The following is a 19,496-nucleotide window of genomic DNA, read 5'->3' on the forward strand; positions in this document are numbered from 1 at the left end:
TAGAATAAAACTGTTAGCTTCTTTTATATTTTTTAAGTTTTTTTTTAAAAAGTTTTATGATTTTGTTTTTTACATGTTCTTTTTAGTATTCTTTCAATGTTTTAATACTAAAATTATTAAAATTTCGGTGTTAAGAACTATGTTTAGTTTATTTAAATTTCAGTTTACTGCAACAGTCTGCAGATATTAAAAAAAAACATCATTCTTATTATAGGCTGCAACCGTTTGTTCCACCTCTTCTGCTATAGAGGATTGCAGAGATGATCCGTAGACTTCATGAATTATCTTTTCGAAAAAAGAAACAGACTCTTAGTAATTTTTAGATTAAAAAGAATGTTCATTAATGAAATTGATATGTATTTATTATTATATTTAAATTTAAATACTATGTAGATTTTAATAAAATGACATATGGACTACTATGTATTTATTATTATATTTAAATACTATGTAGATTTTAATAAAATGACAGAATAAAAATTAATTTAAAATAACCACAAAATTATATGTAGCAAAATGAATAAAAATGTGACATGTAACAAACGATCTTTATTTATTAGACTAGATTTTTTTTTGAGACATACTTCTCTTCTAGTTGTATATATAGCACTTTTTTTTAGTTGTATATATAACACTTTTTTTTAAGAGAAGCAAGTTGTCTATATAACATCTGACAAGACTAAAACATAATATTAGAATTGAAATTACCAAATTGTCATTGAAATTTACGAGATTATATGTAGTCTTTTTTATATTTATTTAACCATATAATATTTATAAATGAGTATGTTGTTTATTATACATATTTTTATATGATTTTTAATATGAAAAATGGTTTAACGATATGATGGTAAATGATAGACAATGTTACAATTATTTTAACTCTCGATAGAGATGGCAGGGATGGGAAATGATCATGTTACGTTGATTACAAAATTGGTTTTCAATAAAGATGTGATGGAGAATGATCATAAATTACTTTCAATAAAGGTGTTTATGGTTTGGCATGTGTCATGTGGACATGTAAAACTATGAACAAATCCAAGAATGCAATCTCCCCGCTGTGCATAGACATCAATGGTTATGCTTTGGGTTGGGTGTATTCACGATACTACTGACCATCTCTAGAGAAACACAAGGCTGATCCACGGGAACCTGAACCACCACAACAAATTAGTGACAATATATGTAAAATATGCCAATAAAATTACATGTTGTAACAAGCTTCTGGCCTAAAATGATGTTATAAACTACGCATTCTTTTGCAATGTTTGTATGTTATATTGTTGAAAAATGAAAAATATAATTTTTGTATGTATTATAATCTTGAAAAAATGTGCGGGTAAACTCTTGTGACCCATTTCCATCAATTAAGTATTGTGACAAGTACAGCAGCTTTACGACGGACTGCTTAGTGACAGATTACCTAGTGGATGTTTTAGTGAGGAATTAAGCATTGGTAAGCATTGCATATTTGTGTATGTGACACAAGGTTTAAGTTCTAGACGATGCAATTTTTTTCCAAAAATGTTAATAACATTTCCGATGTATGTAGATATTAATAAAACAGAATTCCGCATAAATCCCTCCGTTAATTTCCAATGGATTTCGACGGATTGTGGGTTTTAAAATATTTCATTGATACGTAACTAATATGTTGCACCTTATCATCAAATTAGGATTTTCAAGCATTTCTATACTAAGTTGATATCTTTAAGCCACGTCTTAAAAACTTCTAAAGTTTGAAGCTCGACTTTACCGATTGCTTATAACATTTAAAATGCTGGAAAAAACTTTGTTGGATATAATATGTAAACATAAGTTTGTGTAAAGATGATGTCTTAATGAAAAGGTCCGATGTGCAAGTATAGTATATATTTTTGCATTTTTTTTTCGATTAAACATGAATAAAAATAGAAAAATTAAGAGAAAATAAAAGACTTACAAAATGACCAGCCCCAAGAATCCAGTAGAAGGCAAAGTTCTCATATGACTTAAAGAATCCTTTTGTGGTGCTTTTATCTTCACCACAGTATAATGGAGTCCTATGAACGTTCAAGTATGTCGACAAACCATCCCATCTAGCAATAAAACAAGCCAACATCTTAGCAACCACTAGTCGAATATTTACATACCATTTAAATTGAAACACCAGAAACATGGTACACATATAATTACTTAAGTTTTTTGATCCACGCTTCTGTTCCCTTGGTTGAACAAATTAGATCAATCTGTCACAAAAAAGTTACAAAAATGTAATTCATTGAATCTACTAAGTTAATTAAAATTTGGCAAGATTTTCTCACCTGACCGTTGTATATTGTCACATTTACACCCTTCGACAAAAGCTCATCAACCTGTAAAACCATATATCTATGAGCACTTTGAGCATATAAAGCTAATTGCTAACGCAAAAAGATGTACCATTTTCAACGGTAGGGCATTGTAAAAATGGTTGTGCAAAAATGGTGTCACTATATGTGAATATATTCAAAAGCTTTACCTCTTGGATTCTTGGTTTCATGAAGTCTCCTTCCATAGCCGTAAACACATCGCCACTTTGCCCTCCCCATCTAAAAGAGATCGATGATCATGAATATGATACTTTGAACATAGTAGTGGGATTGTTTAAAGACTTGTAGCGTTTTACCATTCGAGAATAACTTTTTGATCATTCTTATTTGCTATTTATTATTTGCTTAATCTTTTATGTTCCGTATAGTCCTTATTATTTCAATAACTAGTTTATAACCTATGGAACTCATGGTTACAAAATTAAAATTGATATGTAAATCAGAAAATTAAGTTGTTAAAATAAACATATATTATTAAAAAAATAAGGAATTACAAAGAAAAATTAACAAAATCTTATAAACAATAATAATAAAACATGTTATGAGAAATAATATTTTACAAACAATTTATAAATTTTTAAAAACTTCTTTATAAACAACATTATAATTTTTATTTGTATATTTACCATCTTTACCTAAAATTAACAATTTTAATCATTTTCTATTTTGAATTCTAGATATGACAACATACAATTGACCATGTGTAAAACCGGATCTTTCAAAAACAAACCAATTTTAGATAAGGATTGTCCTTGGGACTTGTTAATTGTGATTGTAAAACAAAATGTATTGAAATTATTCTAGGTGTTGTACATTAGTTATGTTGGATCAAAATATGGTTTATACTTTACTTTTCTGGGCAATTATATTTTTCTGTAATATTTATGAATTTATTGTCTAGTTTACGGCTGAGTTTACGGCTGTAAACCCATTTACGGCCCATGTGTTATCCGGCCCATATTCCAAGTATAAATAAAGGTGTTAGGGTGAGGAGTAGAGATAGATGAACAGTAGAGAGTTTTCGGCCAGAGAGAAACATGAGCTTTTATGTGGGTGTGAATCTTTTGTATGCGGATCTTCATTCATATCAATACATACAAAGATTCATATTATTCTTCTTCTCCTTCTCTTCTATTTGATCTGACATCATCCGTTTGATTGGGATTCTGCACCATCAAATGGATCTGATTGATACACAGACATTTTAGGGAGTTACAATTGGTATCAGAGCCTGGTTGTATCAGTCAAAAGGATTTATTGTTTCATCCAAAAATCGAAGATTCTGTGTTCTCGGTCCAAGCTTACGGCCGTAAACACCGAGTTCTTGGGACGTAAACCCTATTTTGGGGCATTATTTGATCTTATTTTCGAAATATTTTTGCGTTTTTGGATAGATCTCGCAAAAATAAGGGGGGTTTGTTCTTCGTGTTTTTCATAAAAAAAGGTTTTTGATCGAGTTTTGGAGCTTCAAAGTCTCAAAATCATTGTTTTTCACGTAATCGTTGAAGGGTTTTCGGCCGGAGCTTACTGCCGGAAACAGTTCACGGCCGGCGGCGGAGTTCGTGTTTGCGGCTCGGTTGGAAGTATACGGCTCGAATTGTCTGCGGCTCAGCGACTGGTCTCTTCAACAGCAGCACGCTTCAAATAAAAAGGAAGCAAAGTTGGGGTGGCAGGGATCGAACCCGCGACCTCTAGATCATTGACACAACCGCTTAGCCAACTCGACCAACTGTGACTTTGTTCTTTCCCTCCCAAATATTAAACTTAAACACTTCCAGCCGCACCCTAATCTCGAAATTTGACACTTGTAACCCCAAAAATCAATTTATTTCCTTTTTAAATATCTTTTCAACAAAAAAATTTAATTTTTAATTTTTGAATTTTATTTTTGACTTTTAATTTAAAATTTTGACTTTGACTTTTAAAATTTGATCTTTGACTTTTAAATTTTCAAATTTAGCTTTTCGGTTTGACTTTTGAGTTTAACTTTTTAAATTTGACTTTTAAGGTTGACTTTTAAGTTTGATTTAAAAAAAAAGGCATTTTAAATTTGACGTTTAATTTTTATTTTAGCTTCTAGTTGTGCTTTTTAATTGATTTTGAGGTCAACAAGGGATTTGAAAACATGAAAGAGAGTCATTAGGATATGTTAAGACAAAATTTCAACTTTTTCGATTTTATCCCTGGAGAAACCCTTGAAACTCAGTTGCAGCGATTTACTACACTCACTACTGAGATGAATATAGCCGGGATCTTCTTGACTAAGTCCGAGATCAACAAAAAGCTGTTGAATTCACTTCCAAAATCGTGGGATATGAACGTGGCCATCATCAAGAAGACAAAAGATCTAAATCATCTTAGTCTTGCTGATGTTATTCAAGAACTTGATGCTTTTAAGTGTAGAGAAACAATGAGTTCTAAAAACATTCTGGTCACTGAAGTTACATGTACTCCAGCTTGTGAAGCCACGATTAAATTTCTTCGGGAACAAATTGATGTATTTAAAAGAGAAGTTGAGGACCTGAGATATGAAGGATATCAACTCAGGACAGGACAGAAACCCCTGAAGGCTGAATTAGAAGCTAAAACCAAGGACTTTAGGAAACTTCAGGAAGAGTATAGCAGCAAGTGTGAAAATTATGATTATGTTAAGAGACAACTTGCTGCTGTAACTGAAGAACTTGACGCTTTAAAAATTAAGTGTGGAAAAACTGATGTCAGTTTCAAAAATTATATTGCGTCAAGTCAGACAGTCGAGTCCTTATATGAAACCCAGTTAAAATTCAAAGAAAATCAAAGCAAGGGTCTAGGGTATGATAATGTTCCTCCTCCTTTCAATCATAACGACACATTCATCCCCATGAAAAAGAAAGAAATTGACAGGAAGGCACATCTTCAATATGGAAAACGAGCTGGATTTGTGTCAGGAGGGGTTATTAATGTTGAAAATACTGATGTTTCTGTTACATGTGCAGGTAAACTAGCAGAGGATGAGAACAAGGAAAGTTCTTCTGAACAAACCAATGACTCCTTGAACTCTAAATCTGTTGCTTCGAACTCAGCTGCTTCTAACAAACCTGTCGTTGAGAAATATAGGCCTTCAATTCTAGCGCAACGAAGTGCATGTTGTAAGTGTGCATATGGGAACAACAAGAGACAAGGCAAGGATACGCCACCAGAGGCAGGAAGAAACAATTTCCCAGTGAAGAAAAAGACTTGTTTTCACTGTGGAACACCTGATCACATTGCCCGAAATTGTCCAAATCGCGCATACGTTCCTTACTACGCTCAAGGATGGAAAAACGCGCCAAGTGGGAGATACTTCAAAAGAAACCCTTCCAGGTCACGCTCAGACAATGGTGACTGGAATGCGCAGAAGGCCAAGAATCAATCCCATAAGGCCAAGAATCTAAATGGCAAGGGCAAGAAGGGAATGTCGACCAAGAAGTCCAGTTCAAGAGATGCTCCTGTAAAACCAAGACCGATTAGGTCAAAGTCATCTCGACAGCCGACTTCAAGTTCCAAATCAAGTACTGAGACACCCATAGGATCGAAAAAGAAATGGGTTAAACCCAACTACAAATGGGTTCCAAAGGCTCACTCTCCCAAATCTCCTAATGCTTCTAACGTTTCTACATCTTCTGTTTGTGACAAGCAGGATATGTCATGGGAGAGAGTACCGTGCAAGGATGACAAAGGTCGACACAGTTTCAAAATGGACTGGGTTCCAAAGACCAACTGATCCCGCTCTGTGTCGGAGCAGCTATGGAGGCATATCATCAGACTTCGGTTTGTTGGTAGTAGCTGTTCCAGGCACATGATAGGAGGCATCTCTCATCTGTATAGCACTCAAAACATTGCTTGGGAGAATGTGTCCTCTGCGGGAAGGGAAGAAAAGAAGTGATCACTCACGGGGTTAGTGCTTAATGACATGAAGAATTTTCGGATCTGTTCTGAGATTACGCGTGTTGTTCTCAGACCTTCTGGATGCAAATTCAATCGGTGACTTACAGTTTGCGTTTTCTTCTCTATACTCCTGAGTTTTTCTTAAGCTGATTCGCTTTAAAGACTGATTTTTGTTTTAGGTTAGTTTAAATTTGCGCATTTACTTTCGTTTCTCTCCTATGCACAAATTTAGGGGGAGAAATATAAAAACAAAACAAAAATTAGAAAATTTTCAAAAATCCAAAAACATTAGAAAATCAAAAAATCAAAAATAGGTCTGTAATGATATGTGATTGAGGGAGTTGTTTTGGGAAGTGATATTATCAAGTGATAACAAGCAACCTGAGTCTGCGTAACGTAACCAAAGTTGAAGGGTCTATGCTCTGGTTTGATGCGTCGGTAGGCACGAAAGATTCTAAATGGACTTGACTAGGCAGAGTTGAACTTAGGAAATTTATAGACTTGACAAACTTTGACCTAGTTAGATCCGTTCAGCCTGACAATATGACGCTCAGATAGGTTGAGCAGGGAGATATATATATGGGAATCTACTCGTCACATTAAATGAACCCGTACTTGGAACCGTGGTTTAACTTTTCCTCGATGTGAGAATTCTGTCCTTAATTCCGGTTGGATGGGGCGACTGGTAAATTCCGATAAATTAGGTTTGTAGAATATCATTTTCTTTCTTTTCGTCTGTTAGCCATATGTTGTCTCCTTTGCGCGACTTCTAATCCGACCTGGTACACAACATATGCAACTATATTTCTCTGCAGGCTATATATATATATATATATATATATATATATATATATATATATATATATATATATATATATATATATATATATGTGTGTGTGTGTGTGTGTGTGTGAAATACTTCTTATCTGTTAACCATATGTTGTCTCCTTTGCGCGACTTCTAATCCGACCTGGTACACAACATATGCAACCTTCTTCTTCTCAACCCCTCTGAAGTAGTTAGCAATAGAATTCTGAATCTCTTCTCTCTCTGAATGGTTGTCTGCTCACCCGGTGTGAGGAGTACTCTGGAAGTTCTTGATGGCTGGGGCATATCAGGAAGCGGGAAACACGTTTCAGTACACTTAAAACTGAACACATACAGATTGTATATAGATCTCGCTGCTCAATTTAGGTGGACAACAATATCCATGGTCGTCGTCAGATGAATGGACCTTAAGATATAGTATCTAAGAAATTAGGATCAGATATAAATTTTAGGTTTTTAAGTTCACCTTGTCTTGTAACAAATAGTATTTCCTAAATCTGTCACAATTTTTCATGTTTAAGTGGACAACAATACCAATGATCGACCAGACAAAGATGTGAATATGAAAGGTACCGACAAGTGGATAAAGGCTGTCTAAAAACTTTGATCCCAAATCACTCTTAAAATTAGATATCATTTTTATTTTTGTTAAATTTGTCATAGTTTCTTCTAATTTAAATATTAGGGGAGAATTAAAAATTAAAAATAAAAAAAAAATCAGAAAAATTAAAAATCCAAAAATAGTGTTATTTCTGTTTTATTTATTTTTTTCAGAAAAATCAAAAATCCAAAAATATTTTTGTTTCTGTTTTAATTTGTGTGCTAAGTTTTCTTTTAGTTTTGTTTTGTCTTGAAAAGTGATTTTAGGTATAAATAAGACTCATGGAGTTTGTGTTGAAGATTTCTGAGCCAAGGCTTCGTCCGTGAGCATTGAAGAATTCTCATTTGAAGGAGCAGGAAATGAAGATTATTCTTTCGACATTCAATCTTTCAACCCCAGAAGCAAGGTGAAGCTGCAATTGAAGATTATGTGACGGATTGCATTGAAGCCTCCTCAATCAGTCTGGTGCTATCTTTTTACCTGCTGAAGTGATCCAGAAGATTTGTTCTCTCTAATGTTCTCTCTGAAGATTCTCAAGCTGAAAGCGCTATCTTTCAAGAATCAGTACGTCAAGCCTCCTCACCCGACGTGCGTTCAAAGCCAAATTCTGAAGAAATGTCCAACTGCTCAAGATGAAGTCATTCATTGAAGATTCATCAAGTTCATCTTGAAGTCGTGAAGAATTTGAAGATTAATGCTGAAACCAAGTTCCCAATGAAGATTATCAAGAAAGCCAGCTACTTTTTAGGGGGAGCTTGTTGGGTCATTAAGAAAAGAAAGTTATAAACAAAGGAGGAGATTATTGGGTCAAAATATGGTTTATACTTTACTTTTTTGGGCAATTATATTTTTCTGTAATATTTATGAATTTATGGTCTAGTTTACGGCCGTAAACACCTTACGACCGTAAACCCATTTACGGCCCATGTGTTATCCGGCCCATATTCCAAGTATAAATAGAGGTGTTAGAGTGAGGAGTAGAGATAGATGAACAGTAGAGAGTTTTCGGCCAGAGAGAACCATGAGCTTTTATGTGGGTGTGAATCTTTTGTATCCGGATCTTCATTTATATCAATACATACAAAGATTCATATTATTATTTTTCTTCTCCTTCTCTTCTATTTGATCTGACATCATCCGTTTGATTGGGATTCCGCACACATGCATTTTAGGGACTTACAAGTTATATGGAAGTTAACGTTGATATGGAAGGTATTCAATACATATTAAAATTAGCTTATCATTACCGTATTTTAGATTCAATACACATGACATAAGATTTACCCTATTTATTTATTAATTAGGAAGATATTTCATTTTACTACTCCTACCTATATTTACACTCCAATATAAACTTCGTAAGGGTTATATAACAATTAAATCGTGTTTTTATTTTTATAATTATATAAGTAATATTTTTTCGTAATTTATAAGTATGAAAATCATAAAAAAAAAATACATTGCTAGTATTTCTAAGAGCTTACTCTACGTTAGTGGGAATAATCTTGAGCTTTTCTCTAATTGGTCCATTCATGACGGAATCCAGGTCATTTCCATCGGCTTCAGAGACCAAGGCATAAGGCTTATTTTCAAATCTTCTCGATGTTTTTGTTGTCAGAATATTTGGATCGTTCCTCATATCCAACATGAAGTTGTAGAAATCCTAATAAAATAACATTTGGCACAAAATCTTATATGTGTCGCTAAAGAACAATCAAACAATATTAGATCCCTAACATACCACACCGTTGCTGCTATCAATAAGAACCTCCTCGAGCTCAGCCCATGAATCTGTCGCATTAACATACTGTCCGTTTGCTATCTGCTGCTGAATCTTTAGAGCTAAACTGCACGAGAAACATGAAGTTCAGATGCTTTTCGCGACACTTTTTAAAGCTTACCACTTGCAACATGAATCACGTTATTTTGAACCTTGTTGATTGGTTGAAAGCAACATCACCAATTCTTGACATATCCTTAAGTAATGGACCCCATGAAAGCTGCAAAATTTGTTCGTTCGGTTTATACGAACAGTTAGAAAGTCACAAACCAATATTTGCCACAAAAATCAGCTCGACTTACCACATAATCTTCCGGAGAAATCCAACTATCGCCCAACGCAACACCTATATCCTCACACGAGTAACATTAATTAGCTTCATTTGTTTGAGTTTTCAAACAATTATACATGACTTTTAGTTGCAAATATAATCGATTTTGATAAAAAAGAAACAAAAAAGACTAATTAAACATTGATGTAATGAATGATTTTAAAGCAAATTGTTTCGTGATAAGATGTTGTTAGCATTTAAATTTTAGAATTGACTTTCAAACCATTATACATGAGTTAAGCCTCTAGCTATGAATTATGTCCATACTTATTTCAAAATTTTCTTGAAGCACCATATATTATGGTTAAAAAGGAGAATCACACGAATATGATATTTTGCCAAAATGTAGTACCTCCAAGTTTAACCTTGAGCTCCCCCTTTTCGATAGCTTTTAGGGCAGAAAGTGCAAGGGTGACTGCAAATTTACCTCCATAAGATTCCGCAAAAATGTAAAGTGGATTCTTTACTTTGATCTTGTTTCTGTTGTAGATCACCTTCAACAATGTCGTGACATCTATTCCTGCTTCTACATCGGTTTTGACAAACAAACTCTCATCCTCCACATAACTATACCCGGACCCAACAGGGCTATCCTAGAATCAAAAAATGACATGACTACTTAATTTGATAAGTTGTGTCAATATTTGCAGACATTTCGTGATGAATAAGAAGCTCAAAACATACCACAAACAAAAGATCTGCCTTCTGAAGCCATGTGGAGTTTCGTGGCTTTAGATCAACATCTAAGGGTCCAAGTTCTCCGAAATTTCCAAAACCAACTCCGGAGCTACCCTGGAATGAAAAGGGTCCATTAGCGACAAAAAGTGTTAGGGATCAAACTATTTGGTCACTAAGGCTATATTTGGCGTACTAGCTGAAAAGTTAGCTGTTAGCTAAAAAGCTAGCTGTTAAATAAAAAGCTAGCTGATAGCTGAAAAGCTAGCTGATAAAAAATAACGTTTGGTAAAACTAGCTGAAATATATAAAATTACATAAAAGGACATGTAAGAGTATATGTTTATATAATTAATTAAGAGGTATATTTGGAAAATTTTTAAAAAGCTCCTAAAAAGCTACTCTAAGTAGCTTTTCAAAAAACTAGCTTATAAGCTACTTTTTGGCTTACCAAACACGACAACATAAAAATGCTCGAAAAATAAACTAGCTTATCAGCTAGCTGTGAGGCACCAAACATAGCTTAATAGCCGGTGACAAAGCCATGTTTCCATTTGTCCCACTAACTATTAACTGTCTTTAACTGCTGTTCGGATAAACAATGGTAAAAATACGCTGGTGGCACACTTGGGAAATGAATGAAAACAAAAAAAGTAAAATTTGTAAAGACTCATAATTATTGAAAGAAAAGCTCATTTTCCTTGACTTTTTCTAAAGATAAAATTAACCAGTTGTTGGTAGTTAAATTATTTCTTTTTTTGGATCCACAAATCTAATTTACTTCTCCTTCTCCTGCACTACTCCTTATGTCAGTGGACGGGAGTTAAATTAGTTGACCATAGTAAAACCAACCATTATATTTCCTTTTGGAAATATTAACAGTTAAAACAGAGGTTGTAAGATTGTCACTTGTCAGTTTGGTTACTATTAAGTTTCAGTAATGTATGGATACTTACCGGGCCTCCTTGCAACCATAGAATCGTAGGCCATGAATTGGTTGGATGTTTGGGTTTATAAGGACTCTTATACAACCACCAAAACATATGTGCACCTATAACAAAAGCAACATTTCAAATTAAAACATGAACTTTTGCTAGTAATGAATCCAAGTAAATCTAAATTACGCGTACGTGGGCGAACTTCAACATATCCCCATGTTTCTGAACCATCAGTGGTTCCACCGGAACTCTTCTTGATTGAAGTAACCGAAGAAATGAAACCTAAAACACATAGAAAAAGAACACAAAGGTATTTTATGGAGATCATCTTGATGTTGAAAATAAAATAAAGTTGAAATGAAATATTATATAGATAACATGAAAATACAACACAAGAAGCTTCTCCTAGTTGTTTATGGCTAAAAAAATAAGAAATAAAACAAAACTGGATAATGATGAAGACAAGAAATGAAGTGTTACAATCCACATAAACAGCTAGGTTTTGAGACTTTTTCGCGTGTTACTTGTTTGAACGCATATTTATTCAATCTTTCAACAACAAAACAAAAAATTGTCTGCATAAACTATTAGTATTTGCAAGTGATGCTACTATAGAATACGAATATAAAATATTTTGATGAATGATAATAAGTGTAAACTATCCGGTTGGTAGAATATAATGAAGAAAAGACGTGTCTCTTATGGGTGATGTCCCACTTTTGCAATATTCGGGATTTAGAGACAAAATAAAAGGATATAATACATCATTGTAGTTTTATTCTTTCTAAATATTAATGGAATAAAAATATTCATCTATACATTATACAATAACAAAATTGTAAAAATAGTCCCCGTAGTTGTCAAAATTATGCAGTTTTTGTCGAAGAAGACTTGGGGTGCACAGTGGTCCAATTTTGGATACCTAATACGAATTTGGTCTCTATGTGGTTAACTTTAACATGTTGACTGTTAAATTTTTTTAGATGACTATTTTACCTTCAACAACCATTTCTGCAGTTGGGTCTTTTTACCAAACCATAGGACCATTTCTATATATCTTATTTTTGAATTTAATGAAGTATTATATATTACTTTTCTTAATTAATTTTTTAATTTCTTATTGGATTAATTCTTTTTATTGGGTTATTATATATTAATAAATATTATTTTTAATATATAATACTTAATATATTAATAATATTATTTTATTGGAGTATTGATATCTTTTCATTAATTTCTTTTTTATTGGATTGATTTTTTTATTGGATTATTATATATTAATAAATATTATTTTTAATATATATATATATATATATATATATATATATATATATATATAAATATTACTTTATGAGATTATTAACTTCTTTTAGATATATTTTTTTAATTTCTATTGTATTAATTCTTTTTTGTAGCACTGAGTTTTGAGACATATTTTGGACAAACACCATTTTCGGACCGAGTGATAGTGGTGGTGTTGTCAAAAATATGTTATATCTCATATATTAAATATACATACTAATTCACAAGTGTCTGATGAACAGGACTTTCATATGATTGGCTGATATTTTTTTTTAATTTTCTCCAATGTTTTTTCTTATTTATCTCTTTTCACTGATGGATACGTGTACTGTGCAAGCCAATAAAAATGAAATTGCTGTCAATTACGCGTTACCTTCTCAACAAACAATCGACTTCATTCCTTGGAACTTTGGAAGTATACACGAGTTACTCCACCATATCTTCTCTAAATCGATTCGTGTCCCCTCTAAACTGATTAGTGTCCTACATGTCGAGCCTGCATTTTCCCAATTTATATCCTCCTTCTGCCTTCTCCTCTCTCTTCTTGATGCCGTCGAACCCACCGCCATAGATGACGCAACACCACCAATGGTCTCCGGCTTCATCCCATTGACATGTCTTTTCTAGGGCTTTATCTTCTCACAGAGTCTCAGACTCTCGCCCGATCAAAAAGCATCCAATACTATTTTTGGCGGTCCAACGTAAGAAGTCCTCGAAAGCTTTAATGTTTATGCAGCACCACAATCATCGGTCAACTTGCTGACCGTTGGTTGTCACCGCTCAGGTTAGGGCTACCAAAATCCATCGTCTGCTACTATATCTTTAGTTCTTTTCAGCTTTTTATTTGATATTTTTTTTTATTTGTGCTTCTGCATCTTCGTGTTCTTCAAATCTTCTTCTGATTGAAGCGGTTTGGCTAATTTCAATTACAGGCGTCGTTTTACCTGTGTATGCTGTATTTTTCATTCTTGGAAGTAGTTATCGGTCACTTTTGGTTAGTTGTTGTTTTTGTTGTTCAAATAATGGTATTGACTCGATGTTTACATGTGACATGTTGGTGGGTGTTGACCTAATCGTAAAGATTACATTAACAATTTTAGGGCTTATCTTTGACTCTTCTAATCCTATCTTGGGCATGCAAAATATAATAGTTATATAATTATTATAGAAGCATATTAGTTTAATCTTACCTTCCTATCTCTATATTTTTCCAAATTCCTACACTAGATGGCCTCAATCCTATACTAATGTGAAATCATGCATGCATGAATTCATGAAAATATAGATGGCAGATAAAGAGGAAGTAACATCTGTTTCATGAAGAACAACTTCGGTGCCACTATCGATGCTTATACGGAGGTATTTTTTAAAAATTTTATCTTTTGTGAAGTTCGATTTGTTTCATGATCATATAGTGTTTGACAAAATGTTTTTTTGGTTATGTATGACATTCAAACTTGCTATTGCTTCAAGTCTCTCATTCCATTGACAACGAGACCAAATAACTGCAAATTTTAGCTTAGTGCCTGATTAATTTATAAAAGGAAGAAAGCATTAGTTGCACCAACCTTATTCATTTGCCCAAATTAAGCAGGAAGAAAGCATATGGCTTGTGATATTTACTTCAAATAATGGATTTATTAGAGCAACATCGATCATCTTTTTCTTATTTCCCTTTTTCTTAGCTGGTATGACCAGACCAAAGCAATTACCTAATGAACTTTTATCTGACCTTGCAGTTTCTACAACAACAAAACTCCAATGCTTTAAGGTATTTCTCAGATACAAAATAAAAAATCTAAAACTTTCTTTTCTTTTTGTTTATTTCTGTTATGTCTGATTTTTTGATGATTCTTTTTCATTTCAGCAACTTGGGAAATACTTTAAACAATCAGCCAAATCAACGGAGAAACAAGTTGCAAAAGAAGCAATATTCTATAGAGCTCTAATAAGGTCAGTTTCAGCTCTCTTTCATTTTCTTTATGACAGAACCCTAAAAATTTACCTAATAATAGATTGCAACAGAATTGGAAAGTTAAGAGGCATAGAATTGGAAAGTTAAGAGGCATAGAATAGCTGCTTCTGCTGCTGGAAATGAAGGTTTCTACATTGATCTGTTTGACAATATATTATATGATCCAACAACTATATTTCACACTTCTTCAATGTCACTTTCTATCCTTGGTACGTACATAAATCACTACCATAGCCATTTCAACCTGCACACAATCCAAAAAAAGCTACAATAGTTGAAAGCCTCATAGACATAGATAAAACCAGAAAACAATTAACTATAACACTAATATGATTGATTTAGTTGCTCATGCCAAAAATATCTAATCTTTAGTATATCCTCAATCCCTGTTTGAATTTAAAAGTTTCATCATCTCTATCTGTGGTTGAATAGGGAACACCAACAGTCCATTTAAGGAGTCGTCCAAATGTGGGGTCGATTAGGTTGCTATTTGGATTGGAATGACATTTGAGCTGGAGGTGAGTTAATAGTTTTTGATTATATTCATATCTTATTTTGAAAAACACCTTATTATCTGTCGATATATCTATTGTAGATGACATGTAGTAACTGGTATTTTTAAGGGAAGAATAAAGATAATTTTGGAGAAAGCCAAGAATTGCCCAAAGAAGAAGGTTTTAATCCAAGCTCAACAAGATGGAACAAAAGAAAACCCAGGTTCGGTTTATGTTCCTTTCCTTTTAGTGGCTTAAAAAAATATTTTTGTTACGTTTTTGTTGTTTATTAGTTGATTTAAAATATATTAAAAACCAATAATATTTTTTTTCTGCTTTGGATATTCTCAGAGATTTCTCATTTACCACTTAGAGCTTGATGCTAAGAGTACCAGTATTGTAGCTGAGAGTATGAATGATAAGAGAGTTCCATTTAAACATAGATAATATTGTGTCTTATTGTTGTGGTTAATTTCAACTAATTCTTTTACTTTACTTTCAATTTTGCTTCTTTAGTTCCAGAATGTTTGAGAATTAATATCTCATTTATTTTGTCACAACAAAAGATAGACCAGTAATTGGCACAGGAAAATATGACCGGAGTAGTGATATTTACCAAACAAATGAAAATCAAAATATGAAAAGGTAAGGTAGATATGTCATGATTTTCCTTGGAAAAAATGAAATGAAATTTAATTCCGTTCTTCTGAAATTTTGTATTTGGAAAAAATGATTTTCCTGTCCAGGTTGTTCTCTTTCATGTCTGAAGGCAACATGTGATGATCTTCTCATTTATGCAACAAAGTTTCATATTTTTCCTAATTTATGCAGAATTGTTTTAGTCACTGTATTGAGGTTATTTTGAACCATTTATTTCCATTTTTCTTATGTATTGATTTCTCAATAGATCTTTGTGGATGGTCTATTTACCACTTAAAGTGCCTCCAAAGTTTGAACCCTCATTACACCTGTCGGTATAAGTTGTATGTTATGCATTAAGAAAACAAACCTGGCTTCTTAAACAAGTAAAATTTTATTCATTTATGGTTAAAATGTCTATAATGGCTTTTAGAGTTCTTCCTCAATACATACCATTTTCACCTTGCTTATATGAAGTTCATGATTTATGGTAAAATAGGTTGCATTGATGGATTACTTGGAAAATTTTGTCAAAAACAAGGGATTCAATATGAATATAGAAAAACGCAATTGCAGGATCGATCACAGCTTTTGGCAGATATTCAAGCTGTTAAACTTACTCATGTTTTCAATTCTATTTGAATAACAATATATAACCATTGTAACCTTTGTCAGGATTTATTGCAACAATAGCTAAAATTAACCAATGTTTCCATATTTATTTCAGTCTTCTTTGATGTTTTTTGGGCGTATCCAACCCCACAAAGCGGGGTTCTTCCCTAGTTTAAAATAAATTAGAAGATGTGGTTTTTTGGGCATTATTCTTGAAATTTTATTGGATTAATTTTTTTAGTTAAGTTCTTTTTTAAATTTTTTTTTATTATATTAATTCTTTTTTTTGAGTTGTTATATATGAACAAATATTATTTTGAATATATAATATTAATATATTAATGAAGATTATTTTATCGGACTACTGCTATTTATAAGTATTTTTTTAATATTTCTTTATTTTATTAAACATTATTAAACAGGAAATTAAGTAATCTAACAACATTTTAATGTGTATTTGAAGAAAATAACCAATTTTTCAGCAAAAATAACCACTTCGTCTGGAATGGGCAATCCGGACGATAGCATATTTTGGACAACACGCCACTATCACTCGATCCAAAAATTGTGGTTTTGTCCAAAAATGGGAGTTGATCCGTACACAACAATTTTTCTCCATACACAATAATTTGTTCTTTAAAATGTTGTATTGTACAACTATATAATGCATGAATTGTTGTGTATGACAAAAAAGTGTTGTGTACGAATCAGTTCCAAAAATATGTCTCAAAGCCGGTTCGACAAGAAATAATTAATACAATAGAATTAAAAAATAACTCAATGAAGTTAATAATCCCATAAATTAATATTCATTAATATACATAAATAAGTTATTTATATTTATATACATATGAATTTTAAGTTCCTTTGTCAACAGCAAATGATTCTTATTGGTCCAATTTTTTTTATTTTCTTTTTTGATAATCTGGCCGTATTTTTCATTTTTTTTAATAATATGTTCCTTTTATGTATTGGTTTGTCAGTACGTGTCACTGTTCAATGTTAGTTACGTGTTATAGTGTTGACTACGTGTTATATTTATGCGCCCACACATCCACCTAAATCGATTCGTGTCCCTCTAAACCGATTTCCACCGCCTATCTCTCCCTACCTCATCTGGCATCCAGTTGGAGATCCACCGCTTGATTCGTAGAAAAAACCACTGCCCAACACCCATAGGAACCGCCTCTTCATACCTAGTTTATCTCGATGCTTCGCCTTCTTCCCCGCTTTGGACCAGAAATTTTCTGCCGAGTTTACACGAACTATACACCTATGGTTATCTCGGTTCCCTCATATATCCTAATGGTTACACTCACGTACCGCTTCTCATGTTTCATCTTTTGCTCCATTTGCAGTTTAGGAAAGTTTTAGTCAGTCAGGTAGTCCTACCCTATGGGGTTCTTAATCTAATGTTGCCTCTTTACTTTCTCTCCTACGACCACTTTGAAATTTAGGGTTCTGCTTGATGTAACTTTCTTTTTGGTTACTTTGGGTTTTTCCTTGAAATTTAACTGAATCGGTGTTGGCCCTGCTTTGGTTGCAGACTCACCTCCCCTAATCGACTTTGCACAAGTGGTTGGAGTTTTAGTATTGTCATAGAAACAATAACTTGGAGTCTCTGTGTATGGTTGGTTTCAAGAATGATAAGATGAGTTGGAAGAGAACAACAAGTTCATGTTGCTTCATGATTTTTACATTCGGAAGGAACCATAAAGGGTAACAGGTAGTTTTTGTCATCCGTATGATTTTTTTTCAATAGTTTCAGTTTTCCCACCTTTTCCACTATAAGAAATTTAGGTCTTTACTTACACATGTTATGTGTGGGTAAAAGCATCATATGTGATGGTATTCGTTATTACCTACACATACATTAAGTATAACTATGTGTAGGCTCATGCCTGTTGATACAGATCATTACCGACACATAATTTATGTGTAGATATAAGATTATCTATACCTACACATACATGTGTGGCTAAAAGTAGTAAATATGTGTAGGTAGATGCATTCTGATTTGTTTGGGATGCCGATGACGTGGCAGATGGTGTGGACACTGACATGGCTGATGATGTGGCTGTTGACGTGGTCAATGATGTGGAGTACACATGTCATTAAAATATGTGTGGGTAAGAGTATTTTTATGTGTAGGAATTAGTTTTGATATGTGTTGGTAACAATATATTTATATGTGGGTATTAAAAACGACATGTGTAGATAATAGAAAATAAACGCAGACATTTGTATACGTAGAAACATATGCATTCGAAATAGCATATAAATTGAAAATTGTCTAACATAATATTTCAAACCAAAAAAATTACAAGTCTCAAAACTTGAAATACTTAAACTACCACAAGATCGACTAGTCATGAGTAGGTACTTGAAAATACTAAAAATTCTAGAATGTTCATTGCATATCATATATATATATATATATATATATATATATATATATATATATATATATATATATATATCAGCATTTTCATCATGAGACTGTCCCGAATGAGTGTGGTTAGATGTACCACACTCGGATGTATCACCATGTGATCGTCCTGATGATGTGCTAAGAGGAGGAGGCATGATGTTTTTCTCAATCAATATTTTCTCCATAGCTTCATGTTCTCTTTTCATTGTTTCCAATTCATCCACCAATTCATCGTAACTAGGATGCTTAGATTTCTCAGTAGAACCTGCGATGTTACCAACGGCAACAGGATCACGTCCCCACCCGAACAAACTAAAAGAGGTTCGTCCAAGTACCTTCTCTAGAATTAACTTGTCACTCATTGATTCCAAGGAATGCTCGTTTCTCATCTTTTTCATTTCTTCCTGTTAGCATATAAAAATAAGACGAGTACATTAAATAAATTATTTACCAAATAATATATATTAAACGGTGGAAATGAGCAACTACACTTACATATTTTGCAGCCATATCTGTAGATTTCCAACCTTTTTCTTCATCCCAATGTGTAAGCCGCCAAGTCTCAATATGACCCGATGAAGAATCCACATCATGTCCAAGCTCAACATGATAACGTATTGTACTCTTCGA

At 33.0% G+C, this 19,496-nt stretch overlaps 1 protein-coding gene across 1 annotated transcript; it reads right to left on the reverse strand.

Annotated features, from left to right (window-relative positions):
* Positions 1-940: 940 nt before the first annotated feature.
* Positions 941-11,831, reverse strand: LOC145086227 (serine carboxypeptidase-like 51). Its single transcript, XM_079023976.1, has 13 exons — positions 11,606-11,831; positions 11,432-11,526; positions 10,485-10,592; positions 10,153-10,393; positions 9,772-9,815; positions 9,622-9,689; positions 9,431-9,536; positions 9,174-9,352; positions 2,504-2,573; positions 2,307-2,357; positions 2,179-2,231; positions 1,946-2,081; positions 941-1,155 (listed from the first exon to the last, which is right to left on the reverse strand). The coding sequence occupies exons 1-13, from the start codon at positions 11,739-11,741 to the stop codon at positions 1,075-1,077; spliced, it is 1,368 nt and encodes a 455-aa protein (XP_078880102.1). The 5' UTR covers positions 11,742-11,831; the 3' UTR covers positions 941-1,074.
* Positions 11,832-19,496: the final 7,665 nt, after the last annotated feature.

Source organism: Lactuca serriola, chromosome 2 (assembly GCF_051521515.1).
Source record: "Lactuca serriola cultivar US96UC23 chromosome 2, Lser_US96UC23_V15, whole genome shotgun sequence".
NCBI classification, from domain to species: domain Eukaryota; kingdom Viridiplantae; phylum Streptophyta; class Magnoliopsida; order Asterales; family Asteraceae; genus Lactuca; species Lactuca serriola.